General features: G+C 38.2%; 1 protein-coding gene across 2 annotated transcripts; it reads right to left on the bottom strand.

The window, feature by feature from the left end:
• Window positions 1-11,025: 11,025 nt before the first annotated feature.
• Window positions 11,026-15,184, bottom strand: LOC113299290 (ABC transporter I family member 17-like). Of its 2 annotated transcripts, none has more exons than XM_026548290.1 (4): window positions 14,999-15,184; window positions 14,584-14,922; window positions 11,680-11,867; window positions 11,026-11,426 (listed from the first exon to the last, which is right to left on the bottom strand). In XM_026548290.1, the coding sequence occupies exons 1-4, from the start codon at window positions 15,021-15,023 to the stop codon at window positions 11,175-11,177; spliced, it is 804 nt and encodes a 267-aa protein (XP_026404075.1). In that variant the 5' UTR covers window positions 15,024-15,184; the 3' UTR covers window positions 11,026-11,174. The 2 variants fall into 2 exon arrangements, with proteins under 2 accessions (XP_026404075.1, XP_026404076.1); XM_026548291.1 differs by lacking the exons at window positions 14,584-14,922; window positions 14,999-15,184 and adding exons at window positions 12,678-13,019; window positions 13,130-14,479.
• Between the last annotated feature and the right edge of the window lie 8,038 nt (window positions 15,185-23,222).

Here is a 23,222-nt window from a genome sequence, read left to right as displayed (position 1 = left end):
TTCGATTCCGGATAAGAGAAACTAAGTTAATTCTGATCTTAGTTAGACTTATCAAAGTGGAGGTTTCAGTTATCAAGTCTAATCGAATGCCTTAACAAGAAATGCAAGTTAACTAACCTAGTATTTGTCTTGTTTAAAAGTTAAAAGTCTAAGTTATATGGATAATTAGAACCTTATGAGAAAAATAAAGTTATCTTTATTTTGGTCTTATCGAACAAGCGATTGTATTTGTACAATCGGTTTAGCAAAGGAACTAAGGTGCTTAGTTGATTTTTGGTTTGCTAAAATATTAGGGAAAATTTCTTCGGGCAATTGTTTCCTTGGTAACATATCAAAACAAATTACTTTGTAGTTTCGGTTTTGATATTGGTTATCAAAAATGGTGTGTGGAACCCTCGTGCTTAACTCTATAGATTGCAAGTCTATTTTGAGATTTGTAAGATCCTTTCGGTTTGTCCTTTATTTTTTCGTTTCTTTGTCATTTTGTGACAAAAAGGGGGAGAAATATATGGAGTAAACAAGTGATACTGGTATTGATTTATATTGATTGGTATCACTAACGGAAAGGACATTGGTGCTTAAACGTTTATCTAACGAAAGAGTGAAAGCATAGACTAAGGGGGAGTAACATAAAATCCACCTATCTTACCTTTAGGGGGAGTATTAGCTTTGTTATTATAATGTCAACAACAACATTTAAGGATTGAATGCATACAGGTTATTGTGCTGTTGAATTCGGGAATCAAGCATATGTGTAATGAATTCTTGTAATTTGTTTATCCATATGATGTAAGAGTTTTGTCACTAAAATTGACAAAGGGGGATATTGTTAGAGCATAGCTCGGTTGAACCCACCAAGCGTTGGTATGTCAAGTTTGGTTGTCATATTTTAGTGAGCCAAAATTCATTTAAGAGTCGCTTGATTATGTACTAGAGTCAACTTCGTATATGTTAGCTTGAAAGTATTAGGATATGAGACATTACAAGTATTGCGAAGACTTAAAGAAGTGAAGAAGTAAGGAGCTACAACGACAACACCATCCTTCCACTTGAGGTTAGTGATATTTGACTTGAACTGTTTCATTCCCTAAACGTATCTTTCAAGTCATGCATATTGAAAACAAAACTGCGAAGCATGAATGATTGTAATCTAGTTAGACATAGTATTAAGGAATACAATACGAGGTTTATGCTTAACCATTAAACTTTGTAGATAAGATATCGACATAATCGTTTGAATGCTATTGTGATTATGTATGGGTATAAGGTGAAGATTTCATCCTAGGAAACAATGTTTTACATTTATTTTAAGGAAGTAAATTCATGAACTTGTTTTGTGAATCGAAAGAGAAATCGCCAGGCATTGTTGGTATTTTTATTCATTGCATATCGATCTTTTGAACTACCAATATGTATGATTAGTATAACCGCTCATGACTTGTTTATGTTCTTGGTAAAACTATTCACAAAGGCCTGACTTTTGTATTGGTATGACTTTTATTAGTGAAACCGATCTTAAGTAATCACCTGAGATGGTATGATCGATTTTGTGTTATTGGTATGACAACTTTGGGTAAAGGGGAACCGATCCTAGTAAGAGGTGCAACCTATCACAAAGGGGAATCGATCCTTGTATGAGGTGCAACAAGTTTTTTAGCAGAAAGGGGAACCGATCCTATGGACACGTGCAACAAGTTTTTAGGCAAAGGGGAACCAATCCTATGGACATCTGTAGCAAGTACAAGTTAGATACCATATATATGTGGGGAACCGATCCTAGTACCTAGTTGTTTATGGGTGAAAATCGTTTCCGCCAATTTTGGTAATTTCGGTAGGTGAGTGAGAAACAAATCTAAACCCTAAATAAATGTACTGCACGGGAGTACTTTAGATTCGAGAGATCAATCTGTACAACTCCGGCCTAAACCAAGAAATGGCCGTTCCGGATTTGCTTCGGTCATAAAGAGGAGGAGAAGGGATGGTTTAGGGAGGGAAGCGAAGAGAGTGTTGAGACCAGAACAGTTCTGGAAGAGTAATACTTGACTTGTATCAGAAGGTGAAAGCTTTTGGGAAAGCTAGCATAGTTTCCTTTCTGAGTATTATATTTCTCCTGACCAATAACTTGTTGTCTTGGTGGAAATAGGTAAGACCTATTTATACAAGTCTAAGTGAAACGTACTCTGGCCTCGTAAGAAAAAGAAACGGATGAGTTAAATGGGAAGAGGTGGTAACGCCTGGTATTGATGGAATTTGATGGAATTAATGTTCCATAATGAAAGAGCGTTTCACCATTACTTCCTGCATTTACTAACCGTTTTATTCTTAATACACTGTCTTGAAACGGGCATTTGTGTATGCCGCACGTTGTAAACCGCCAAACCAAAACCCTAAAGAGCACCCCCCCAGTTTGTGACATGTATTGATGTCTCGAGTGTTTTCGTGGAAAACGTGTAGCATGTCGCTGGTGTTTGATAAGTTGAGCTTGAGAGATGTGCCGGCTCAGTGGCGACCTTCGACGGTCGATATTTTGCATCTTAAGAGAAATCGTGGCCTTTGATGTAGGCGCGGCATGCCAAAGTTCAAGGGTTGAAAGACATGTGCCAATGGCTTGTGCGGAATGCCTTGGCTGTAGGTTGCACATCAGGTGCAAGTGGTAGGGCCAAAATGCAAGTGTTGCATGGCATGTGCCAATGGCGCGCGTAGCGGCTTTGGCCCTAGGTTTGCACGGCTTGGCATGATAGGTTGCAAGGGTCGCTTGGCATGTGCCAATGGCGCGTGTGGCGGCTTGGCACTAGGTTTGCACTACTTGGCATGCTAGATTGCAAGCGTCGCTTGGCATGTGCCAATGGCGCGTGTGGCGGCTTGGACCTAGGTTTGCACGGCTTGGCATGCTAGGTCGCAAGCGTCGCTTGGCATGTGCCAATGGCGCGTGTGGCGGCTTGGACCTAGGTTTGCACGGCTTGGCATGCTAGGTCGCAAGCGTCGCTTGGCATGTGCCAATGGAGCGTGTGGCGGCTTGGCCCTAGGCTTGCACGGCTTGGCATGCTAGGTCGCAAGCGTCACTTGGCATGTGCCAATGGCGCGTGTGGCGGCTTGTCCCTAGGTTTGCCCGGCTTGGCATGCTAGGTTGCAGGCGTCGCTTGGCATGTGCCAACGGCGTGTGTGGCGGCTTGGAAGGGAAGCGCTTTGGAAGGGTAACACTTGCGATTTAGGGTTTGACACGCCGAAACCCTAATTAGCGCCCTTTACTAGAATCGCTGTAGAATCCGAGTACGGACTCGGATTTTGACGGCCCGCCCCTTTATTGGACGCAAATCAGAATTCTCCATATCCTCACGAGGGAATAGTTAGGTTTTGAGATTGTTTAGGGGGATAAAACGGCCCGACAGTAAAACCAGGAAGAATTCGGAAGGGGTGGCAGTATGGCCAAGGTTAGATTTTGGTTGTACGGATGGCATGGTATGCCTTTGGCGTGCAAAGAGTGTGTGGTATGTGCGTTTGGCACATGTGGCATGGTTGGCATGCCTTGGCACGCGAAGATTGCGCGGTATGTGCGTTTGGCATATGTGGCATGGTTGGCATGCCTTGGTGTGGAGACATGGCTGGCATGTCTGGCATCCTGCTGGCACGATGGTGCGACTGGCATGCTGCTGGCACGGTGGTGCGGCTGGCATGTCTGGCATGCTGCTGGCACGGTGGTGCGACTGACGTGTTTGGCATGCTGCTGGCACGGTGTTTATTGAAGATCTTCTGTTAATCCATTGTTTATTGAGAATCTTCTCTTCTGTTATATAAAATTCACTCAAGAAGTTTCGACGGTGATCTTTAGACTGATTATAGATCTAAAGACGTCTTGTGATAATCCATTGTTAACAAACTCCGTTCTGTGCGTGATTGATCACAAGAGATTCAAGTCGATTGTGTGCAGGTGTTTATTGAAGATCTAAGAAGATTTAAAGACAAAGAAGACTTTGAAGATTTCTGATTTGGGATTCATAATCTTTGGTGTGCACAATACTTGTTTCGGTAAAAGAAGATCCAACTATAATCGGTTTATCCTTGTGGTAGATTAGATTGATTAGTTGTGTATATCGACATCAATACGATTCTTTGTGATTAAAAGTATTGATTGCACAATCTTAATAATTACTTCAGTAGTTGATAATAAGATAAATATAAGAACCTGACGAAGGAGTTTATTGAGATAAACAGAAGAGCCTTTGTCGAACTCATATCACTTGGTTGAAAAGAGTTGACACCAAACAGATTTGTTGTTCCTTTACTGTTTGGAATAAAAACCAAAGGAATTGTTCCAAGTACGTGATGTTAGAGCATTGCTCGGTCGAACTCGCATGTGTTGCTATCTCAAGCATGTTTATCAATGTTAGTGATCAAAACTATAAGTCTTGATTTCTAGTCTACTATAGCTAAGTCTCGGATTAGGATAGAAAGTGTAGTTGAGCTCAAGGACTTCATGGCGATTCATCACACAAGAAGAAGAACTACTCAAGGAACCGGTGGAACTTCTCGACAAAAAGGTATGTTAAGACTTGAACTTATATATCACTCAAAAGTCTATCTATTCTATCTCATACTTCTTGAGACAAAAATTCGTATTTTATATATAGACTTTGATTATACACAGTTGGTATTTCGAGCCGAGTATACCTCGCCTATCTATATCTCGAAATATGTGTTGGTAAGATTTTCGCTTCGACCAAGTTTATCTTTACCTAGTGACGAAAGTCATGATATGTTTCAATCACTTTAAAAATTGCTTTGACGAAGAATGTTTCAATGATTGGAATGAGAGTTTAGATTAGATAACCAATATGGACATAAGTATTATTGTGGAAACACATTTATGTATAAGTCCTATTCCTTGAACCAAAGTTTACGAACTTTGTTGATCAAGAGAACCGGAAGAATGGCGTGACCCAAGTCCGCGAACTCAGTCCAGGAACTTCCGAAGTTCTCAAACCCGAGAATTTCTGCTGGAGTTGACAAACTAGTACGTGAAGCTAAGTACGCGAAACCAGTTCGCGAACCGGCGAAGTTCTCATCCCGAGAATTTCTGCTGGAGTTTGTAAACTCTGCCCGGTAACTTAAGTCCGCGAACTAAGTCTGCGAACTTAAGAAGGTTATATATCTGAAGATGATTTTTGAACTTAAACTTAAAAAGACTAAGAAATGCAGTTTTCAAACCGTGGCTATAAAATTTCATGAACCGATTCGAGTGAATCAAATCATCTTTGCTTCAATTGTGTCTTGTGTAGTTACATAAGAATTCTTTGCAATTGAACAACTCTCTAACTAGTTCATTTGAGTCATGTGAACTAGTTATGGTGAAGAAGAACATGGTTGATATGAAATGCTCATATGGCTAACCTTTTGGTTAAATATTATTGAACCAACAAGTGCATACGTTTGGGTACGGTTAACAAACCTAGAAGCGTGCATTTCAATTGTGTGTAACAAGCTAAGTTTTCGATCTAACGGTTGAGAAATATTAGCTTGAATCTAAATCAGGTTTTCATCTAACGGTGGATATTGATTGCTTTGTTACCAAGGTAACTTAATGGCAAACCATGATTTGAAAGACTATATAATGGGACATCTAGCATCAATGCAAAACTAATCCCCGCACCTTACATGTGATACTAGTTTGCGTGCTAGAGTCGGTTCTCCTTTAACCTTTGGTTTTCTTCTTCTAAAACCAGGTTAACGACTTAAAGACTTCATTGGGATTGTGAAGCCAGACCAATACTACTTTATCGTAGTTCTGTGATCTGATCTTGCATCTTCTATCGTACGAGTACAATCATATTGATTGGCTTGAGATTCATATCTCCGATAGGCAAGATATAAAAAGTAATCACAAACATCTCCGTCTCATCGTTTGTGATTCCGCAACATCTTGTTTCGCTACCATACGATTAAGATTGTTGTGAGGTGATTGATAACTCTAGACTGTTCTTCGGGAATATAAGACCGGTATATCAATTGGTTCATGTTCACCTTGATTACTATCAAAAGACGGAACAAAACATTTTAGGGTTTATCCGTGGGAGACAGATTAACCCTACGATAGACTTGTATGTGTGAGACAGATTTGTTTGTCATCAAGTCTTCGACTTTGGGTCGTAGCAACTCTTAGTTGTGGGTGAGATCAGCTAAGGGAATCAAGTGCGCAGTATCCTGCTGGGATCAGAGGCGTAGGGAGTAAAATTGTACCTTGGATCAGTGGGAGACTGATTGGGGTTCAACTCCAGTCCAGTCCGAAGTTAGCTTGGAGTAGGCTAGTGTCTGTAGCGGCTTAATACATTGTGTGTTCAATTTGGACTAGGTCCCGGGGTTTTTCTGCATTTGCGGTTTCCTCGTTAACAAAATTTCTGGTGTCTGTGTTATTTCAATTTCCGCATTATATTGTTTTATCTTTATAATTGAAATAATACAGGTTGTGCGTTAGATCATCAATTAGAGTAATCCAACCTTTGGTTGTTGATTGTCATTGATTGATCCTCGGATATTGGTCTTTGGTACCATCCGAGTTATCTCTCTTTGATAAAGACTCGCAGATTTCTATTTGCTTGAGAAAAGATCAAATCGAGAGATTGAGATATAAACTCTTTGATATACTTTTATATAGATTGAGTCTGACTGTCTAGTTGATTCTATAGAAAGTATATTGGAGTTTGTCCATACAGATTGCTAATCGATTTGTTGGGTGTGGTTGTTGTACCCCCACTTTTTCACGTGACTTATTACAGGTCGGAGGCGTGGGAATACAGACGGAACTAGGTCAACTATAGGTTTAGTTGCTTGGTTTCAACTATACGAAGTTGGTTTCATTTTGTATAGCGGCTTAATCCTGAGAGTATTCAATTCTGGACAAGGTCCCGGTTTTTCTGCATTTGCGGTTTCCTCGTTAACAAAATCTTGCTGTGTCATTTACTTTTATTTTCCGCTATTACAATTTAAAGTAAATTACACAAACGTTAATTCCTATTTACTTGATAATTAATCCTATTGTGTTTGGTTAAGTCCGAACCTTTTATCAAGTAAACATACTTCGTTGTTGTATTGTCTCGATCTCGTATCCATACACGATCATACGAAGTGTGAACCGATTTGTTGTATTCTCTCGACTCAATCCATAGACAATCACTTTCGGAGAAAGGACTTATAGGTGGAGAAGTTTTAGATTGAGGTATATTTGGGTACCCTCATCTTTTCAAATCTAACTTCGGTCTGGAATGTAGTTGAACTCTAATCAATCTCACACTGATTCAAGGTACAGTCGCGCTCCTTATGTCTCTGATCCCAGAAGCATACTAAGCACTTGATTCCCTTAGATGATCTCACCTAAAACTAAGAGTTGCTACGACCCAAAGTCGAAGACTTGATAAACAAATCTATATCACACCGAAAAGTCTATTGGATAGATAAATCTGTCTCCCACAGACCACAGACATACCTACGAGTTTTTGTTCCATCTCTTGATAAATCAAGGTGAACAAGAACCAATTCGTAACCCGGACTTATATTCCCGAAGAACAACCTACAATTATCAATCACCTCACAATAATCTTAATTGATTAACGAAACAAGATATTGTTGAATCACAAACGATGAGACAAAGTTGTTTGTGACTACTTTTCTATCTTGCATATCGGTGATATAAATCTCAAGAAAACTTTTGATTGTACTCAAACACGATAGAAACAACAAGATCAGATCACACTACTACAGAGAAAATAGTTGGGTCTGGCTTCACAATCCCAATGAAGTCTTTAAGTCGTTAACCTACAGTTTTTCGTGAAAAACCTAAGGTTAAAGGAGAATCGACTCTAACTTATACAACTAGTATCACACATGAGGTGTGGGGATTAGTTTTTCCAGTTGCTAGAGTTCTCCTTTATATAGATTTCAAATCAGGGTTTGGAATATGAGTTACCTTGGTAACAAAACATTTAATATTCACCGTTAAATGAAAACCTGATTAGATTCAAGCTAATATCTTTCAACCGTTAGATCGAACTTAGCTTGTTATATACAAATGAAATGTAACTTCATTTAGGTTTGAGTAACCGTAGTTAAACGTGTACACTTAGTCGGTTCAACAATAGCTAACCAATGGTTAGCCATATGATCACTTTCATATCAACCTTATTCATCTTCACCATAACTAGTTCAAATGACTCAAATGAACTAGTTAGAGAGTTGCTCAATTGCTTAGATTTTATAGAAGTATACAAGACACAATCGAAGAAAAATCGGTTTTGATTCACTCGAATCAATTCATGAACATTATAGCCACGGTTTGCAAAGATTGCATTCCTTATTATATAAATGTTTTAGTTCATGAACAAACCGATTTTAGAAAGTAACCTACCTAAGTATGCAAACAGGTATGCATACTTAAGTATCCGGATTTATGTTTTTCACTTTCAAACTCCAGCAGAAATTCACGGATGTGAACTTTCCGCCAGTATGCGTACGTGTACGCATACTCACTCGGATTTCCAACAACCGCCAATACGCGTACGGGTACGCATACTTTGGATTCCCGATTTTGGACTTTTACACAAATATGAGAGAACACACTATGTTTATATCCAAACATGATTACATGTTCTAAACTCTCATTATAATCATTGAAACTTTCTTAGAGGATGTTAAAATAGTTGTTATTCACAAACTATTTTCATCAAAGCGATTTTCAAGTTATTGAAATAATCAACATGACTTTTGTCACGAGTAAAGATGAACTTGGCTAAAGCGAAAGCTTACCAACACATATTTTGAGAAATTGATAAGCGAGATAATCTCGGCTCGAAATAGCAAATGTGTATAATTGAAGTCTATATAGCAATACGACTTTTGTCTCAAATAGGAGATAGAATAGATAGACTTTTGAGTGATAGATAAGTTCAAGTCTCCACATACCTTTTGTTGATGAAGTTCCACAAGTTCCCTTGAGTAGTTCTTCGTCTTCAATCGATGAAAGCCGTGGAGTCTAAGGCTCAACCACACTTACTATCCTAATCCCAGACTTAGCTATAAGTAGACTAGAAATCAAGAGTTATAGTTTTGGCAACTAAACTTGACAAACAAGCTTGAGATAGCAACGCTTGCGAGTTTGACCGAGCAGTGCTCAAACACAAAGGTTAAGTTGTAATCGATTTAATCTTACTTACTTTTTTTTTACTCAAAATGATTTTGTTGACAACTAATTGATTCTAATGGTTAAATTTTTATGTAATTATTCTAAAATATAACTAAAATATTTGGAGTTTCTTAAAACAAATTTCCGACTCTTTTATAGACCCTCATCCAAGTATCTACTGAAAAGCTTAACTTCAAACTTTATAAGCAGCCCCAAACAAAAAGGCGGTTTGGACATTATGAAATACATGGTTTACTTCATAACGATCAAATTTTGTTTTATTGAGACTAAGTTTTACAGATGCTCGAGATTCAACTTTCAAAGGTAAAACAATGGCCTTTCCGCCTCGATTCAGGGGTCGCTTGAATGTGAACTTGAATAAGGTTCTGAGCACCATATAATTTGACGCTCCAAAAATTTACTTCTTACCCAGAACCACTTGGCGGTATTATAAGTTAGAATCTAACGGTTATGCTATTTGGGCCCAATGCTCGGACGCTTTTACAATTAACCATCATATTTTCCTTTAAATTTTAAAATATAATGACTCCAAACTTTTGCGTCAATTCATTAGGCACTTCTATGATTCAATCTTAAATCACCATAAAAGTTAGTCCTTGAATTAAGCTGATGTGGCCTACCTCGAGTCTTAAATTATGAATCAAGATAAAAATGAACCAACCCTTTGATAATATGAACCAGTCTTAGCAGCCCTTTGATAATATGAACCAGTCCCATGAAAAAAACTTTGTTTGATAGGTTAGCTCGCTATGTAGTAGGTAGGGGTGAACATTTGGCCCGTAATCCGTGGATTGAACGGGGACTAATCGGTTTTTTTCTTTTTGCGTTAATGGGTTGGATGCAGATGAAATTTTTGAAATCCAACGGATTACGGATCGGGTCCGAATGCAACCTTGAAAATCCATTGGACATCCATCTCCGTTAAATTAAGGGTTATATAGTTCTAGAAAATACTATGAATCATTTAGGAATTCTTAAGGTGTTTGTTTGGGGTGTTGTACATGAAATTTTTATATTTGTATACATGTATAGGATATGTAGATTTTATAAGGAGTCATTTGTGTTAGCTTTATTTTCTTTATTATAAATTTTAACTAAAACAAATTCGTTGGATTATTCTTACCCAATCCGTCTAACCATGCATCCATTGATTACAAAACTGTTGAATGTTGGACTGGATGCATCCATTGGTTACAAAACTGTTGAATGTTGGACTGGATGCGGATGAGGTAAAAACCGGTCATACGGGCCGCCCATGCTCGGACTCTAAAATTGTTGTTCGTACTTTTCAAAGTTGTAAATTCTCCTGGCACTTAATGGGAAGGTAGAGACGATTGAAGACAGGTAATGCTGATGTTTCTTTCCTTTCTTTTAAGCATGTTTTCCGAAAAATTAACTCCGTTGATGCTATGTCTAAATTTGCTACCTGGTGCTTTTGTTTCTTATCATGCTAGGCCGAAATTTTAAGGAAATATTTGGGGGATACCCCACCCCACAAATTGGGAATATTTTTCGTTGTAGTCGGCATAGTTTTCCAATGCTACTCGGCATGGTTTTACAGTGCCGATCGCAAAAAAAATGTATCCCCGAACGTGGAATCTTAATGAACTTAGAGGGATGCGGTATTAATTATTTCAGATTTAAATAGTTGTGGATAAGGACCTCTGAGCCATTTTTCTTTTCCTGAAACTCTTACGACTTAGCTAACAAAAGAGTGTTATTGCTTTACTACAGAGGACTTAATATAACAGTTGGGTTCTAGGTAACCAATCACTACTTCTGACAGTTGCAAAACTTAGCAGGCCAAGTGCAGTAGTAAAATCATGCAGTGCAGCTTTGTCCAATCTCTAAAAAGGAAAGAGTATGCGATTCGCCAGATCCATCATTATTCAATATTCCACATATATATACTGGCAAGTGCATTTAATTCAAGCACCAAATTTCATATATAAAAACATAAACAGAGATAGAGAGAGTGAAAAAACTAGCTGAGTTCGAGGAACTTTCGAGCCATCGGATGACTGGCTTCAGAGAGACGATCAGGTCTTAAAACTTCAACAATCTTACCTTCAACTAGGAGATATATTACATCGACAATCCTTTGGATTTGCCTAACACTGTGAGAAACTATGACAGTTGTTAGCTTATGTGTCTTCTTGAGCTTCAAGATTGTGTCTTCTATGGCCTGTGTCGAGATTGGATCAAGAGCACTGGTTGGTTCATCCAATAGTAATACCTTGGATAAGAAAAAGAAAGATCAATAAGCGTATCATCAATTCTCTTCTTTGATATAGGTATACCAAAAGGTAATGAACTATTGTTACATATACATGTTACAACTTGGAAACTGATCTGTTTATATTTACTAGCTAGTTATTCCTTATCTATGGCACGACAAAGACACTTTCACCAAATTTGTACAATTAGCCAGTAGATCATTTCTATATTTATGCAAAACAAAAATTAGATAATTCGTGCTTTTTGCATACCTCAGGGTCATTGGCTAGTGTTCTAGCTAAAGCAACTCTTTGAGCTTGCCCAACAGAAAGTTCATTGCCATTTTTGCTAGCGAAAGAAGAATCAAGGTCAGCTAGGGCGAGTAGCTTGGTTACTTCGTCATCTGATAGCTTTTTACCTGTCAATTTCGGACCATATCTAATGTTGTCCCCAACAGTTCCTATTGGAAAACCAAGACCAGATAATAAATGCATTTGCGATATCCCACATACAAATATACCTATTGAAAATGTTTATCAAACTATACAGAAGTGACATAATTTGACATATAAATAGTTAGGTATAAAAATCTTGCAATGGGGAGATGGTACTTATTCTTAGTCATTTTTTTAGCTTAGTATATATTCGTGGATAAATGAATCCAATCGCTTGATGGAACCCAATGAATGTCCAGAAGCAATCAGATAAGGTTTCGGCCATAATAACTCAATTTCACAAACTAGAAAGAAAAAGGCATAATCTTACACGAGGAAATGTGAAGCCAGTGGAAAACTTATGTGAAGAACCTATATATGTTTAAATGAAGTGCCAGATAAAATGTTACACATTTAGACATACAACAAATTTGGTTCCTACAAGGCTACACCAATATAGAGCCAGGACAGGGCGATTCCATGTTGCCAAAATTGCATAACTAAACCTGCCCAATAAGAGACATCGATCCAAACTATTAACATCTCCACTGTGACACTGTATCTGTCTGTCATAAGAATTGCATAGAAAAGCCTATAGATCACATAACACTAGCATGATAATATATGAGATTTTGCATAGAGTTGCAATGCAAAAACTTTGTGTAAGAAGATCAGTGTACTAAAACAGATGACGGGCTCACACAAGTCTAAAGAAGCCATGTACCACAAGGCCCACAACCCGACGTTGACTAAAATTACCCGACTCCAGGTTTAAGAATACCCGACTCCAGGTTTATGAAAGAATAGGAAGTCAAACACGGGCGCAGGGAGTTTACCTTGGAAGAGAACAGGGGATTGAAAAAGCATTCCTACTTTGCGCCTCAGTGAAAGAACATCAAGATCAAGTATATCTTGATTATCAAGGAACACAGTGTTTTTAGGTGGATCCCACAATCGATTCAAAGATCTCAAAACCGTTGACTTCCCACTACCACTGGGACCAATAATCCCAACGATTAATCCTTTCGGTATATCAACACATACATCAAACAGTATCTGTACACCTGTTGTGTCTAATACTTTTGATAATTCACGAATTTGGAGTTTCGGTTTCTTATTTTCTTCACCATTACGATCATCATCAACTATATCCACTAGTAAATGCTGCAATATTTCATCTAGAGAGAAAAACAAAGGAAAATCTGAAATGGGTTTTTGTTTTTCTTAAATCGAAGTTGGAATTTTTAATTTTTAGAAAATTATTGATGGGGGTTTAAGAATCTGTTACCTGATCTGGCCTCCATTAATTGAAGTGATGAAGCTAGAATACGAATCCGGTGTGTGATAAATGTCGCCAGAAGTTAATTCAAGGAATGGGTGAGACAAAGAAGATAGTGGAGAGATTTAACGTGGTTCACTGAGGGTTGTACCTTCCTGAGATGGTTATGGATTCAACTATAGGTCGTATATCAGGATCGATACTCAGTTTTTTTTTTTTTTTGTCAACTAGCTGGAACTGGTCTCACCTTCGTTGTTGTCCAATTACATAAGACTAAGAGCTTCTCCAATGGATGGTTGTTGTATATATTTCATATGTGTCAACACAAACAAGATATTTTTATTCTAAATTTTCCTTTTAAGTTTAAGTGAAAAATGTTATTCATCTCTAATAGTGTTGTTTATGATCATTTTCTTATTAAATGTAAATTTTATGTTTAGTAATTTTAAGATTTTATTAAATCTAAAAATAATTATTTATTGTATTAGAATTAATTTTAGTAAATAAAATATATTTTTAATTTAAAAAAGCTGACTAGGATGGTAGACAATGTCAAAGGGAATGTGGGAAACTAGGCATTCCTATTGACATTTTCTACCTAAAGTCATGCATACATTGATTTATGACATCCGGATTGGAGAATGATTTTAAAGAAAATGGATGTGCATTCTAGGTTGATTTTGACATTTATCTCCACACACATACCACTGGAGAAGCTGTAATGTTTATATGTTTTCGTACGCATAGTCATGACATTTCATCTCACCACGTGTACGGTACGGACACAACACCTGGCAGGCTGATGTTCGCCATGTTCCTTTGGCCTTTTTCTTCCGTTAAAAAGAGAACTCTAATTCTTCTTCATGGCCTAACCCGGCCAGACCTAATCGCATGGCACATAAGCGATAATATAGAAATGACCCGCCATTTGGATAACCAAAATGAAAATCCCACTATGATCTTTAGCACCCCTTTGCTCTCTTCCTCGTTCTATATTCTACTAGGCGGCATCACGTTTTGAATTTTCACAAATTTTATTTATGCTCTAGTAGAGAATGAAATGCTGGTGACACTATGACTCCAATGTTCATTATTTAAATATTATTTGTGCATGTGTCCTACTAGCACGTCTATATGGAAGGATATCTCCCTATTGAAAGTTCAAGTTGGTACACGGTTCAGATTAATAATGAATTCCCGGTTTAACAACAATAATTTCTATTTGCTGCTAGACAACGCTATTGCTACGGGGCATTTTCGCAGGAAACCATCAGCTTGTTTTCCCGCGTCCGTGACCCATTAGGAATCCTAGAATCTTCATGGCATCAGTTCCTTGGATCAATTTTCAGTATCTATAGCAATTAGATGTAGGAATTGACCAAGCAAACTAACTACAAGTAGAGTACAGTAAGTGCAGGAGCAAAAATGAAATTTGTATAAATAACCAGTTCCCATTTACCTACCTGGAAAAAGAGCCGGAACTTGAAACAACATTCCTATCTTGCGTCGAAGAGAAAGAACATCAAGATTATGAATATCTTGATCATCGAGAAACACTGTATGTTTCGGCGGATCCCACATACGATTCAAAGCTCTTAAAAACGTAGATTTTCCACTTCCACTCGGTCCAATAATACCAACTATTGATCCTGCTAGTATTTCAACAGTAACTTCACTCAATATACTCAGTCCTGATGGTTCCAACACTCTTGATAATCCACTAACTCTAAGTTTGGGTCTCTGTTCTTCCTCCTCTCCATCAACAACTTTCACCACTAGATGTTGTAATTCATCATCACCATCTGAAAGCACAGACAACAAAAACGAAATTGGTGAAACGGGTTTTGTAAAATTTGAAAATTAATTAAGAGAACTTACCTGATGTGGAGTTATGGTTGTCCATTAATGTATTCTTAGAGTTTGCAGAGTGAAGGTTCGAGAGAGATCAGTTGCTTGATTAGCCAGAGATGAATGGGATTGATATAGAAGGAGTGGTAGAGAGACATAGCTAGAGATAGAGATATGAGCTGCACTGGGAAGTTCATTCCTTAGGTAAAACCTCGAATCTCTTTATCAATCAATCAATGTTTCTATCTGTGTATGTGCGTAAACGTAATTTGTGTCATTGAGAATTTGGAAAAGGAAAAAAGATATAGGTATACAGTGGCTGAGTGGATGCCTACCTCACAGCCATACGGTGTGTGTGGGGGGACTGGTTCTTTTGTTATTTTATGACACAAGTGGGTGATCCTTTGTTTCTTACCTTTTCAAGATTGCATTGGAGTTAAAAATTGGAATTCTCCGTAGACGTGTGACTAGCATGACTATGAGACAGGAACCAATAAAAGTCCAGAAGGCCTTTTTGTAGAGCTGCACTAGAAATAACTTTAAGATGGTATCTGCGATGAGTGTATAGGCCAGAATCGCTGGATTTGTTTGGAAGTGTAGATTATAACCCGAACCTTCACCGTAAACCATAAAAGAGAGCACGGCCGTGCATATCCACCATCGAGGAATGGGCAGGAAAACTTTTCTAGCCTAATTATTTACCTGTGAATTAAAAAACCATCATTAAAATTCCAGATACGAAGAACCCATAAGGCCATAGCCTTTTTTACCCGAGGGAATTAATAGTGCAGAGTCATGACCAAATGTATGTATAAAAATAAAAGAATCAGAGGAAGTGACGAACATGGAACACCAATTCGGAGACTATATATTTTTTGCAGCAACGAGTGTTTTGTCATTGAGAAGAAACTAAACATGGATTTGGTGGTAAGAATATATGTGTTGCTGATTTATGTGCACGTTACAGCCTTTTATATGGGCTTTTCAAGAGATTAATCAATGAAAATTGGGGAACTGTCTCTAGCTTTCTCTATGCTCGACTCCATTGTTTTCTACCCCGATGAAGAAGACTCTTTGGTTTGGCTGGGAGACAACTCGGGTAATTTCTCTGCCAAATCAGCCTATAATCTATCTACTTCAGATTCTACTTCTGCTACTTTCCCTCATAAGCGTGTCTGGTCTAAGGCTTGGCCTCACAAGGTTAGTTTTTTCCTTTGGCAATGCGTGTTGGATAGATTCTACTTCTTCTACTTCAGTTTTTTCCTTAGATAATCTACAAAAAAGAGGTTCTGTTCTTGTTACTCCTAGTGGGAACCCTCGTATTAATGTTTGTTGTTTGTGCAAACAAGGTGCTGAGTCTAATGCTCACTTATTCTTAACTTGCTCTTTCACAACTCAAATCTGGAGATATTTCTGCCTCGAGTCTGGTAGATCTGTCAATCTAACAGGCACCACCTTGGACATTACTAAGAATTGGTCAACAACTTGTTTATCTCTTCGTGGTAAGGAGGTGTGGATTCGCTTATATGCTGCTATCTTTTGGGTCACTCGACTGGAGAGCGTAACAACCGTACTTTCAACTCTAAGGAAAGAAAGGTTAAGGACATCATTAATGACATTAAGTTAAAAGTCTTTCAATGGGCAAGTTATACCCCTTGTATGTCAGGTATTTCAACTACTGACGTGATTGTAAATTGGAGGGATTTGTTCTTTAGACATCCCTGATCCTTGTTTTTCTTTGTTTTTGGGTTTGTCCTTCCTGCTAGTCTTCTAGCTTTGTATCCTTGTATTTTTGTTTTGTTGAGATTATTAGTCCCACATTGTTCGGGCAATCTAAGATCCTACGGTTTATAACTCTATGGGCCACTACACACATTGCCAATTAATTTTGAGTTGGATCCCCGTATTCTAACATACTTGGTGGTTAATTGCTAATGTTCTCAATATATTTTTTCTTTATCGAGTAAAAAAAAAAAGATTAATCAATGAAAATCCATGTGAGGTTCAATATATTTTTTCTTTATCGAGCAAAAAAAAAAAGAGATTAATCAATGAAAACTCTCAATGCCTAGCTGATCGATCATCCATGTGAGGTTCAAACATATTCCCATCGATCCCTTTCCCAAACTTCCTTGCCTTTCAGGAAAAAATAAGACAAAACCCGCAGCAGATTTAAAACACGACATATTTATAGGATTAATTAGATTACATGGGATGCAATTATACATGCATCTAATCATACGTTATGAATCGATGGACACTAATCCATTCACGCACAATCATTTATTCAAGTACATTTTTATATTCTTATACATTGATACCAAACCGAGAAGGATGTCAACCAAAGAATACTTGAGGATATTATTCAAGCACAAGAACAATATATCAGGGAAGAAGAAGATGATAATGCTTCAAATAGACAAGTATGAGTTGTAGTGATCCACAAACATGTATTTGCATGTCTAGATTGCCCACAAAGGGAAAAAATTTCAAAATAAATTCCCAGAATCGGTTTATTCGATATCACCACATAAACCGATTCTGGGTAAAATCCGCAAATTGGGTATCATAATCGATTGTTTTTCTTCACCATATAATCCGATTGTAGTAAATCTTTGGCGCGATGGGTACGTGACCAAAATCAGTTTTTGTTGGTGATGTACCTATGCCGATTCCTTCACTTGGATATTCAAGTAAAATACACGAAGTTCACAATCGGTTCATTTACGTATAAATGTAATCCGATTGTGGAGACGAAATGATGCAGAAAAAAAATGACGACAATCGGATTACATGTTATGCAATGTGAACCGATTGTGAAATATGGAAATTTTTCTCTGAAATCATCAAGTCCTTAATCGGACTTTATAATCGCTCGTATAATCCGATTCCTGACAATTGGTTGTCTCGACTATGACACATAAACCGATTCTAAATCCTCAACTTGTCGATATATGTTGTAGATTGTTGTGGCATTCGACGAAGATCAGTCGAAACCCGAATATCTGCTGGGTCCTGATACCACTGCCCACTATTTCACCGATTTGGAATGGAAAGGAAGAAACGATGCAAAGCAATGGTTTATATACAAGAGCATAGAGGTCAAATGCACATTGGTTTTAGGTCGTCGTTCAACTCTTAATCGGTTGGAACTTGTTTGTGAGAGAGGTGGAATGCAAGAAAGTCACTGGGCAAAGAACAGACCATACGTGAAGAAGACGACAAGGGAATACATTACTAAATCAAAGAAGTATGATTGCCCGTTTAAGATTATAGTTAATTGACCCAATGGACCCAGTGGTAAGGTATACAAGCTCTATAAAGTGATGAATGTTTGTCATAATCATGATGATCCGGAATCTCTTATTGGACACGCAGCCGTTTGTGGGTTGAAACCACATCAATTGGAAACGCTAAGGTCGATGAAAGCGTGTAAACCAAGTGACATCCTTAGGAAGATTAAGGAGGATGATAAGGATAACTTGTACACTTTGAGGCAAATTTATACGGCAAGAGCATCCTTTAGGAAGAGGGAATGAGATGGTAGAACGGTTATGGAACAATCTCAGTAGTTAGCCGATCAACACGGATACACAATGAGGAAGAAGGTATTGGAAGGCAAAGTGACTCGTATTTTCTTGGCGCATCTGGAGATGATCAAGTTGGCCCAATGCTTCTATCAATTTTTCTTAATAGATTGTACGTATAAGACCAACAAGTACAACATGCCATTGTTAAACATTGCTTGCCATACGTCCGACAAGCAAACTTTCACGGTAGCATGGGGGTTTATGGATAGGGAGAATGATGTGAGTTTTACTTGGATGCTAGAGACCTTGAAGGAGATATATCGTGGCGATCAAACTTCGAGGATCATAGTAATAGATAAGGACCAAGCACTAATGAATGCCATATGAGTGGTTTTTCCGGACGCTAAGCATTTTCTTTGCACATGACACATACAATGCAATATTAGAAGTAATTGTAGGGGTCATATCCAAAATCCAAAGCCACAAAAAGGTACCGCTCGTGAAAGGCGGAAGATGAGCGTCTTCAAAAACTAACTCCGGAACAACGAGAGGAGGAGAAGAAGAAAACAAATCAGAGTATGAAGCGAATGGGTTACTATGGAAGGCTTTTCAACATCATTGGGATTTAATGGTACACTCAATGTCCGTGCCGAGTTTGAATCTTATTTGGAGAGTTTTATTGGGCTATGGAAGAAGGATTACGAGAAATGTGTGGTTTATTGCTTGAAGGAATTGTTGGATCCGTGCAAGGAAAAATTTGTCTATGCCTACCGACGCATGCATTACAAGAATGAGGCCACAAGTATCTCGGAAGTATCTCATGGACGTTTGAAGAGTTTGCTCCGAGGGAGCCAAAACAGTGTGGTTACGATACAACAAGCCATCCATGAATACACCAAGTCTGATATCGTCAAGATAACCGCGCAAATGGAAGAGAGTAGGATGAAAATCATCACAAGATACAAGGATTACCATTGGTTAGTTAGACGTTTAAACTATAGGGCGTCTCACTGGGCAATCATTTCTATGATGAAGGATTACAAATATTATGTGGAAAATGAGATGGGGAGAAGGAGAATTGTATGTTCATGTATGACGATGACAGCCTTGGGATTTTCGTGTCATCACATGATTTCGAGGTATCAACAAGGAATTATTTTTGAAATCATTGATCCATTTTGGATACAACTAACTTTCAAACCACCACCAACCGAAGAACCACTCGAATCCTTTGTGGACACGGATATTAGAAGAGAAATCATCAAAAAATTCGCAAAAAAGGACGGATTTGCACGAAAAGTTTTGATGTACGACTTAAAACTAGCCGCTAACCCCCATATGGTACCGGTTGGAGAACCAACGGTGCTACCGCCGTCGGGTAGACCACCTACCAACATGGATATGAAGGAAGAAAGGAAATAGTTTAAGGTTTCAATGAGTACCGGAAAAAAACCCGTTATTGAGTCATAAAAGAAACTTTTCTGAACATGAGTATGAAGATGCTAAATATGAAGAGGCGCAGGTTCCAACTAAAAGGGGTCAACCAAAGAAGGGGGAAAGTGGGACAAGTAACGCATAAGCCAAGACAAATGTTCCTTCACAAATTGAGCATGAAGAGGCACTGGCTAAGAGTAAAAGGGATCAACCAAAGAAGGGAGAAAGCGGAACAAGTAGCACACATATGGTCCTTTCAAATGATCCAATCGCTCCTTCACAACATGAGGATCCAATCGATCCTTCTCAAGAAACTCAAGCGCCAACAATAAACAATGAGCCAAACGATCTAATCGTTCCTTCTCAAGAGAGTCAAGCGAGTACAACACGAGTATCAAGGATACGTGCATGGAAGGGACAAGCAAGATGAATGGGTTCTATGATGACTCTAAGGGCCTTCTCTTGGTGATTGAATCACGCCTAGGGATGAACGAGGTAGACCCCATCGAACGTTGATAGCTAAGGAATTAAACCTAAAACTATGGTTATATTTACACCTGCAAGTGCACAGGATCTAAAGTAGAAAGTGAATAAGCAGGGGTTTGTCCACAGGGACTTGGAAGGAGCTATTGTTGTTTTCCTAGAGATTTCTGACAAAAAAAAAAGATTTTTGTGTTGTGTTAAAACACAACTGAGCTGTTTTGGTGTAACTGAATTAGTGACAGAAAGTAAAGCAAGGTAACAGGGTACTAAGGATTCAAATCCACCATTTTACCTATGCTAAGGCAATCTCAGTTCAATACTGCTCTTGTCCCTTGTTAGTTATCAGTCAGCTTCTAGGCTTTCTGACTAACTAGATGGCAGTGGAGGTTCTATGCCTGCTGCCCATCAAAGGGTTGGGTTAGAAAGGAGACTAAAGGCACTAAGATAATTCTAAACCTTGTGATAGTTGGGGCTCTCACACTGCAACTACCCGCAGAGAAGCCACTTAGGTGTTTTAACAACCTAAAGGATGATCTTTGATTAAGACTATCCTAAACATTTCAGCACAACAAGCACAATATCTAGCTTGGATTGAATTAGCAGAAGCATCATGATTTCATCTCCCCCTTAGCAATTAAACTAGAACATGATGAATTGAACAACTGAAATTTAAAATGAACTGATATTGAAAACAAAATTAACAGCTGAGGTCCTGGCTATTCCAGGCCTCTTGGTGGTGCTCTGGCTAGTCCAGGCATCCCCCTTAAAACATACCCACAGTCTCAATTTATACCCACAGACCCAATTTGGGTTTTCCCCCAAATTACAAAATTAGGGTTCTTCCCCAAAAATATCCCCAATTTAAACAGAAATTAGGTAAATTATTTCTACCTAATTTGACAGTACAAAACAGACCCATATCTTCTCTAATGCTCTCCCTAACAGAACATTAGGGTTCTTTAATAAATTCCCCCAAATCAGAAAATTTAGGGCTTGGTAATTCTTACCCATATTGATGTGATTTGACGAGTTTGTCTTCGACCCATTCTTCCCCTTGGTCCTTTTCTCCATTCCCATGTGTCAATTGCTACTCTAGACTCGCCTAATCGATTGATTTTTCTTCTAGGGTTTCAGAGAAAGGTGAGAAGAAATATCAATCAAATAGGGGGCTAGAAAGAGGGGGTGATGATGTTCGAGCAGGTGGAGTTGGTGGTTTGGTTGTGGCAGAGTAGGTGGTGGCGGACATGGTGGAGAAGGTGGTGGTACGGCAGACATGGTGTCTGCAGAGGCGGGAGAAGAGAATAAAGAGAAGGGTTAGGTTTTTGGGTTATATGTGTTGGGTGTGCTCCGGTGTTGGGCGGGATCAGCAATCTTGATGTCCAGCAAGACGAGAGCGTTGGATGACCACATCTGAAACGAATCGAACGACAAGAAGGGAAAAAGCTTGTAGCGACCGTTGGATTGCGAGATACAACGAAGCTAACGGTTCCAGATGGGGTTAGGTACTATGATGTTTGACAGGAACTTCAGAGTTTGATGCACGATGATGAGCCGACCGTAGGATGATGTGATGGATCCTATCTGACGGTTCTCATGGAAATGGGTGTGGATATTGGAAATGGATTTGGGTAAGGGTTTTGGGCCTTGGGTATGCCAAGCCCATATCTTCTTTAAGAACAATTCTTCCTCTTCAAGCCCACTTCTAGTTTATCCGGCTCTTGCAAACATCATTCTTTGCTGCCTTCCTGCGGGAGTCTTGACCGTTTCTTTGCTCTTTTCCGCTCCGCAATTCATCCAAACTTTATTTATTACCTAAAAATGCAAAATTAATTAATAAAAATATTATTCTTGAAAACAATGAAAATACAGAATATGGGATAAAATGTAGAATTAATGCACAAGATGAGTTAAATGCCAAGAAAAATATATAGAAATATGCACTTTTTAGCACTCATCAAATACCCCCAAACCTGAATTTTACTTGTCCTCAAGTAAAACAAAACTAAGGAAATCCTACTATACCACTGTCGCTGGTCTCTCGAATGCATTTAGCGTATGCACTAAGCCTTTTAAACCACTAAGTGTCCCTAGTGGACGAGTGAAGTCTCGTGAAGGTTTGCTTAGAACGTACCTACAAAGTTCTAGGACAAAATATAAGCTCAGATTCCATCAAATGTGACATGTGCAAGACAGTAGAAGCTCACAGCAAAATGGAGATGTCAATCTAGCTATCAAAGGCACAATCCTAGCACTGATAACAAATAAAGACATGTGATAAGAGTGTAAAGTGTATCTACACATGTTTCTAGAATGACCTGAAGTTATGACTACTAATCACCAAGAGATAGTTTTTAGGCTAAGAACCGAATTCTAAGCCAAGCTAGCTGTCCGGCTTTACGAGAATTGTGAATGTTCACCCAATGAGTTGGTGATATTTCAGTTTACCCGCGTTATACATCGATGGCTGCACCCTCCTTGCTTATTACAAGACTATTTACAACAAAAAGATGACTCTTTACATGACTCTTATTTACATTGATTACTCTCTTTTATTTTTGGAAAAAGAGAGAACTATTGTCTTTAACATGAAAAAACATGGAATAAATAAATACTTAATTGATATGATTATTTTTTTTATTTTTTATTTTTTTGCTTTACTTTTTTTATTTTTTGATATTTTTTTTTGATTTTTCTGATTTTTTTTTTTTTTGAAGAAATAACTTTGATCTTTACAACATGGTAACTCTTTTGATACATAAGCAAAAAGAAACAAAAAATTACATGAAACTTTGCAAGAGGTAGCCCTT

Source organism: Papaver somniferum, chromosome 7 (genome assembly GCF_003573695.1).
Source record: "Papaver somniferum cultivar HN1 chromosome 7, ASM357369v1, whole genome shotgun sequence".
Lineage (NCBI taxonomy): Eukaryota > Viridiplantae > Streptophyta > Magnoliopsida > Ranunculales > Papaveraceae > Papaver > Papaver somniferum.
The sequence above is the reverse complement of the archived record's forward strand: the minus strand, read 5'-3'. Positions and strand labels throughout refer to the sequence as shown.

What these genes read in the sequence shown, in the direction of transcription:
- LOC113299290 (XM_026548290.1), bottom strand. Translation starts at nt 15,023, where the DNA reads ATGGACAACCATAACTCCACATCAG. An exon ending in CAACCATAACTCCACATCAG is followed by an intron (nt 14,923 to 14,998) that starts GTAAGTTCTCTT and finishes CTGTGCTTTCAG; the next exon opens with ATGGTGATGATGAATTACAA. An exon ending in CACTAGCCAATGACCCTGAG is followed by an intron (nt 11,427 to 11,679) that starts GTATGCAAAAAG and finishes TTCTTATCCAAG; the next exon opens with GTATTACTATTGGATGAACC.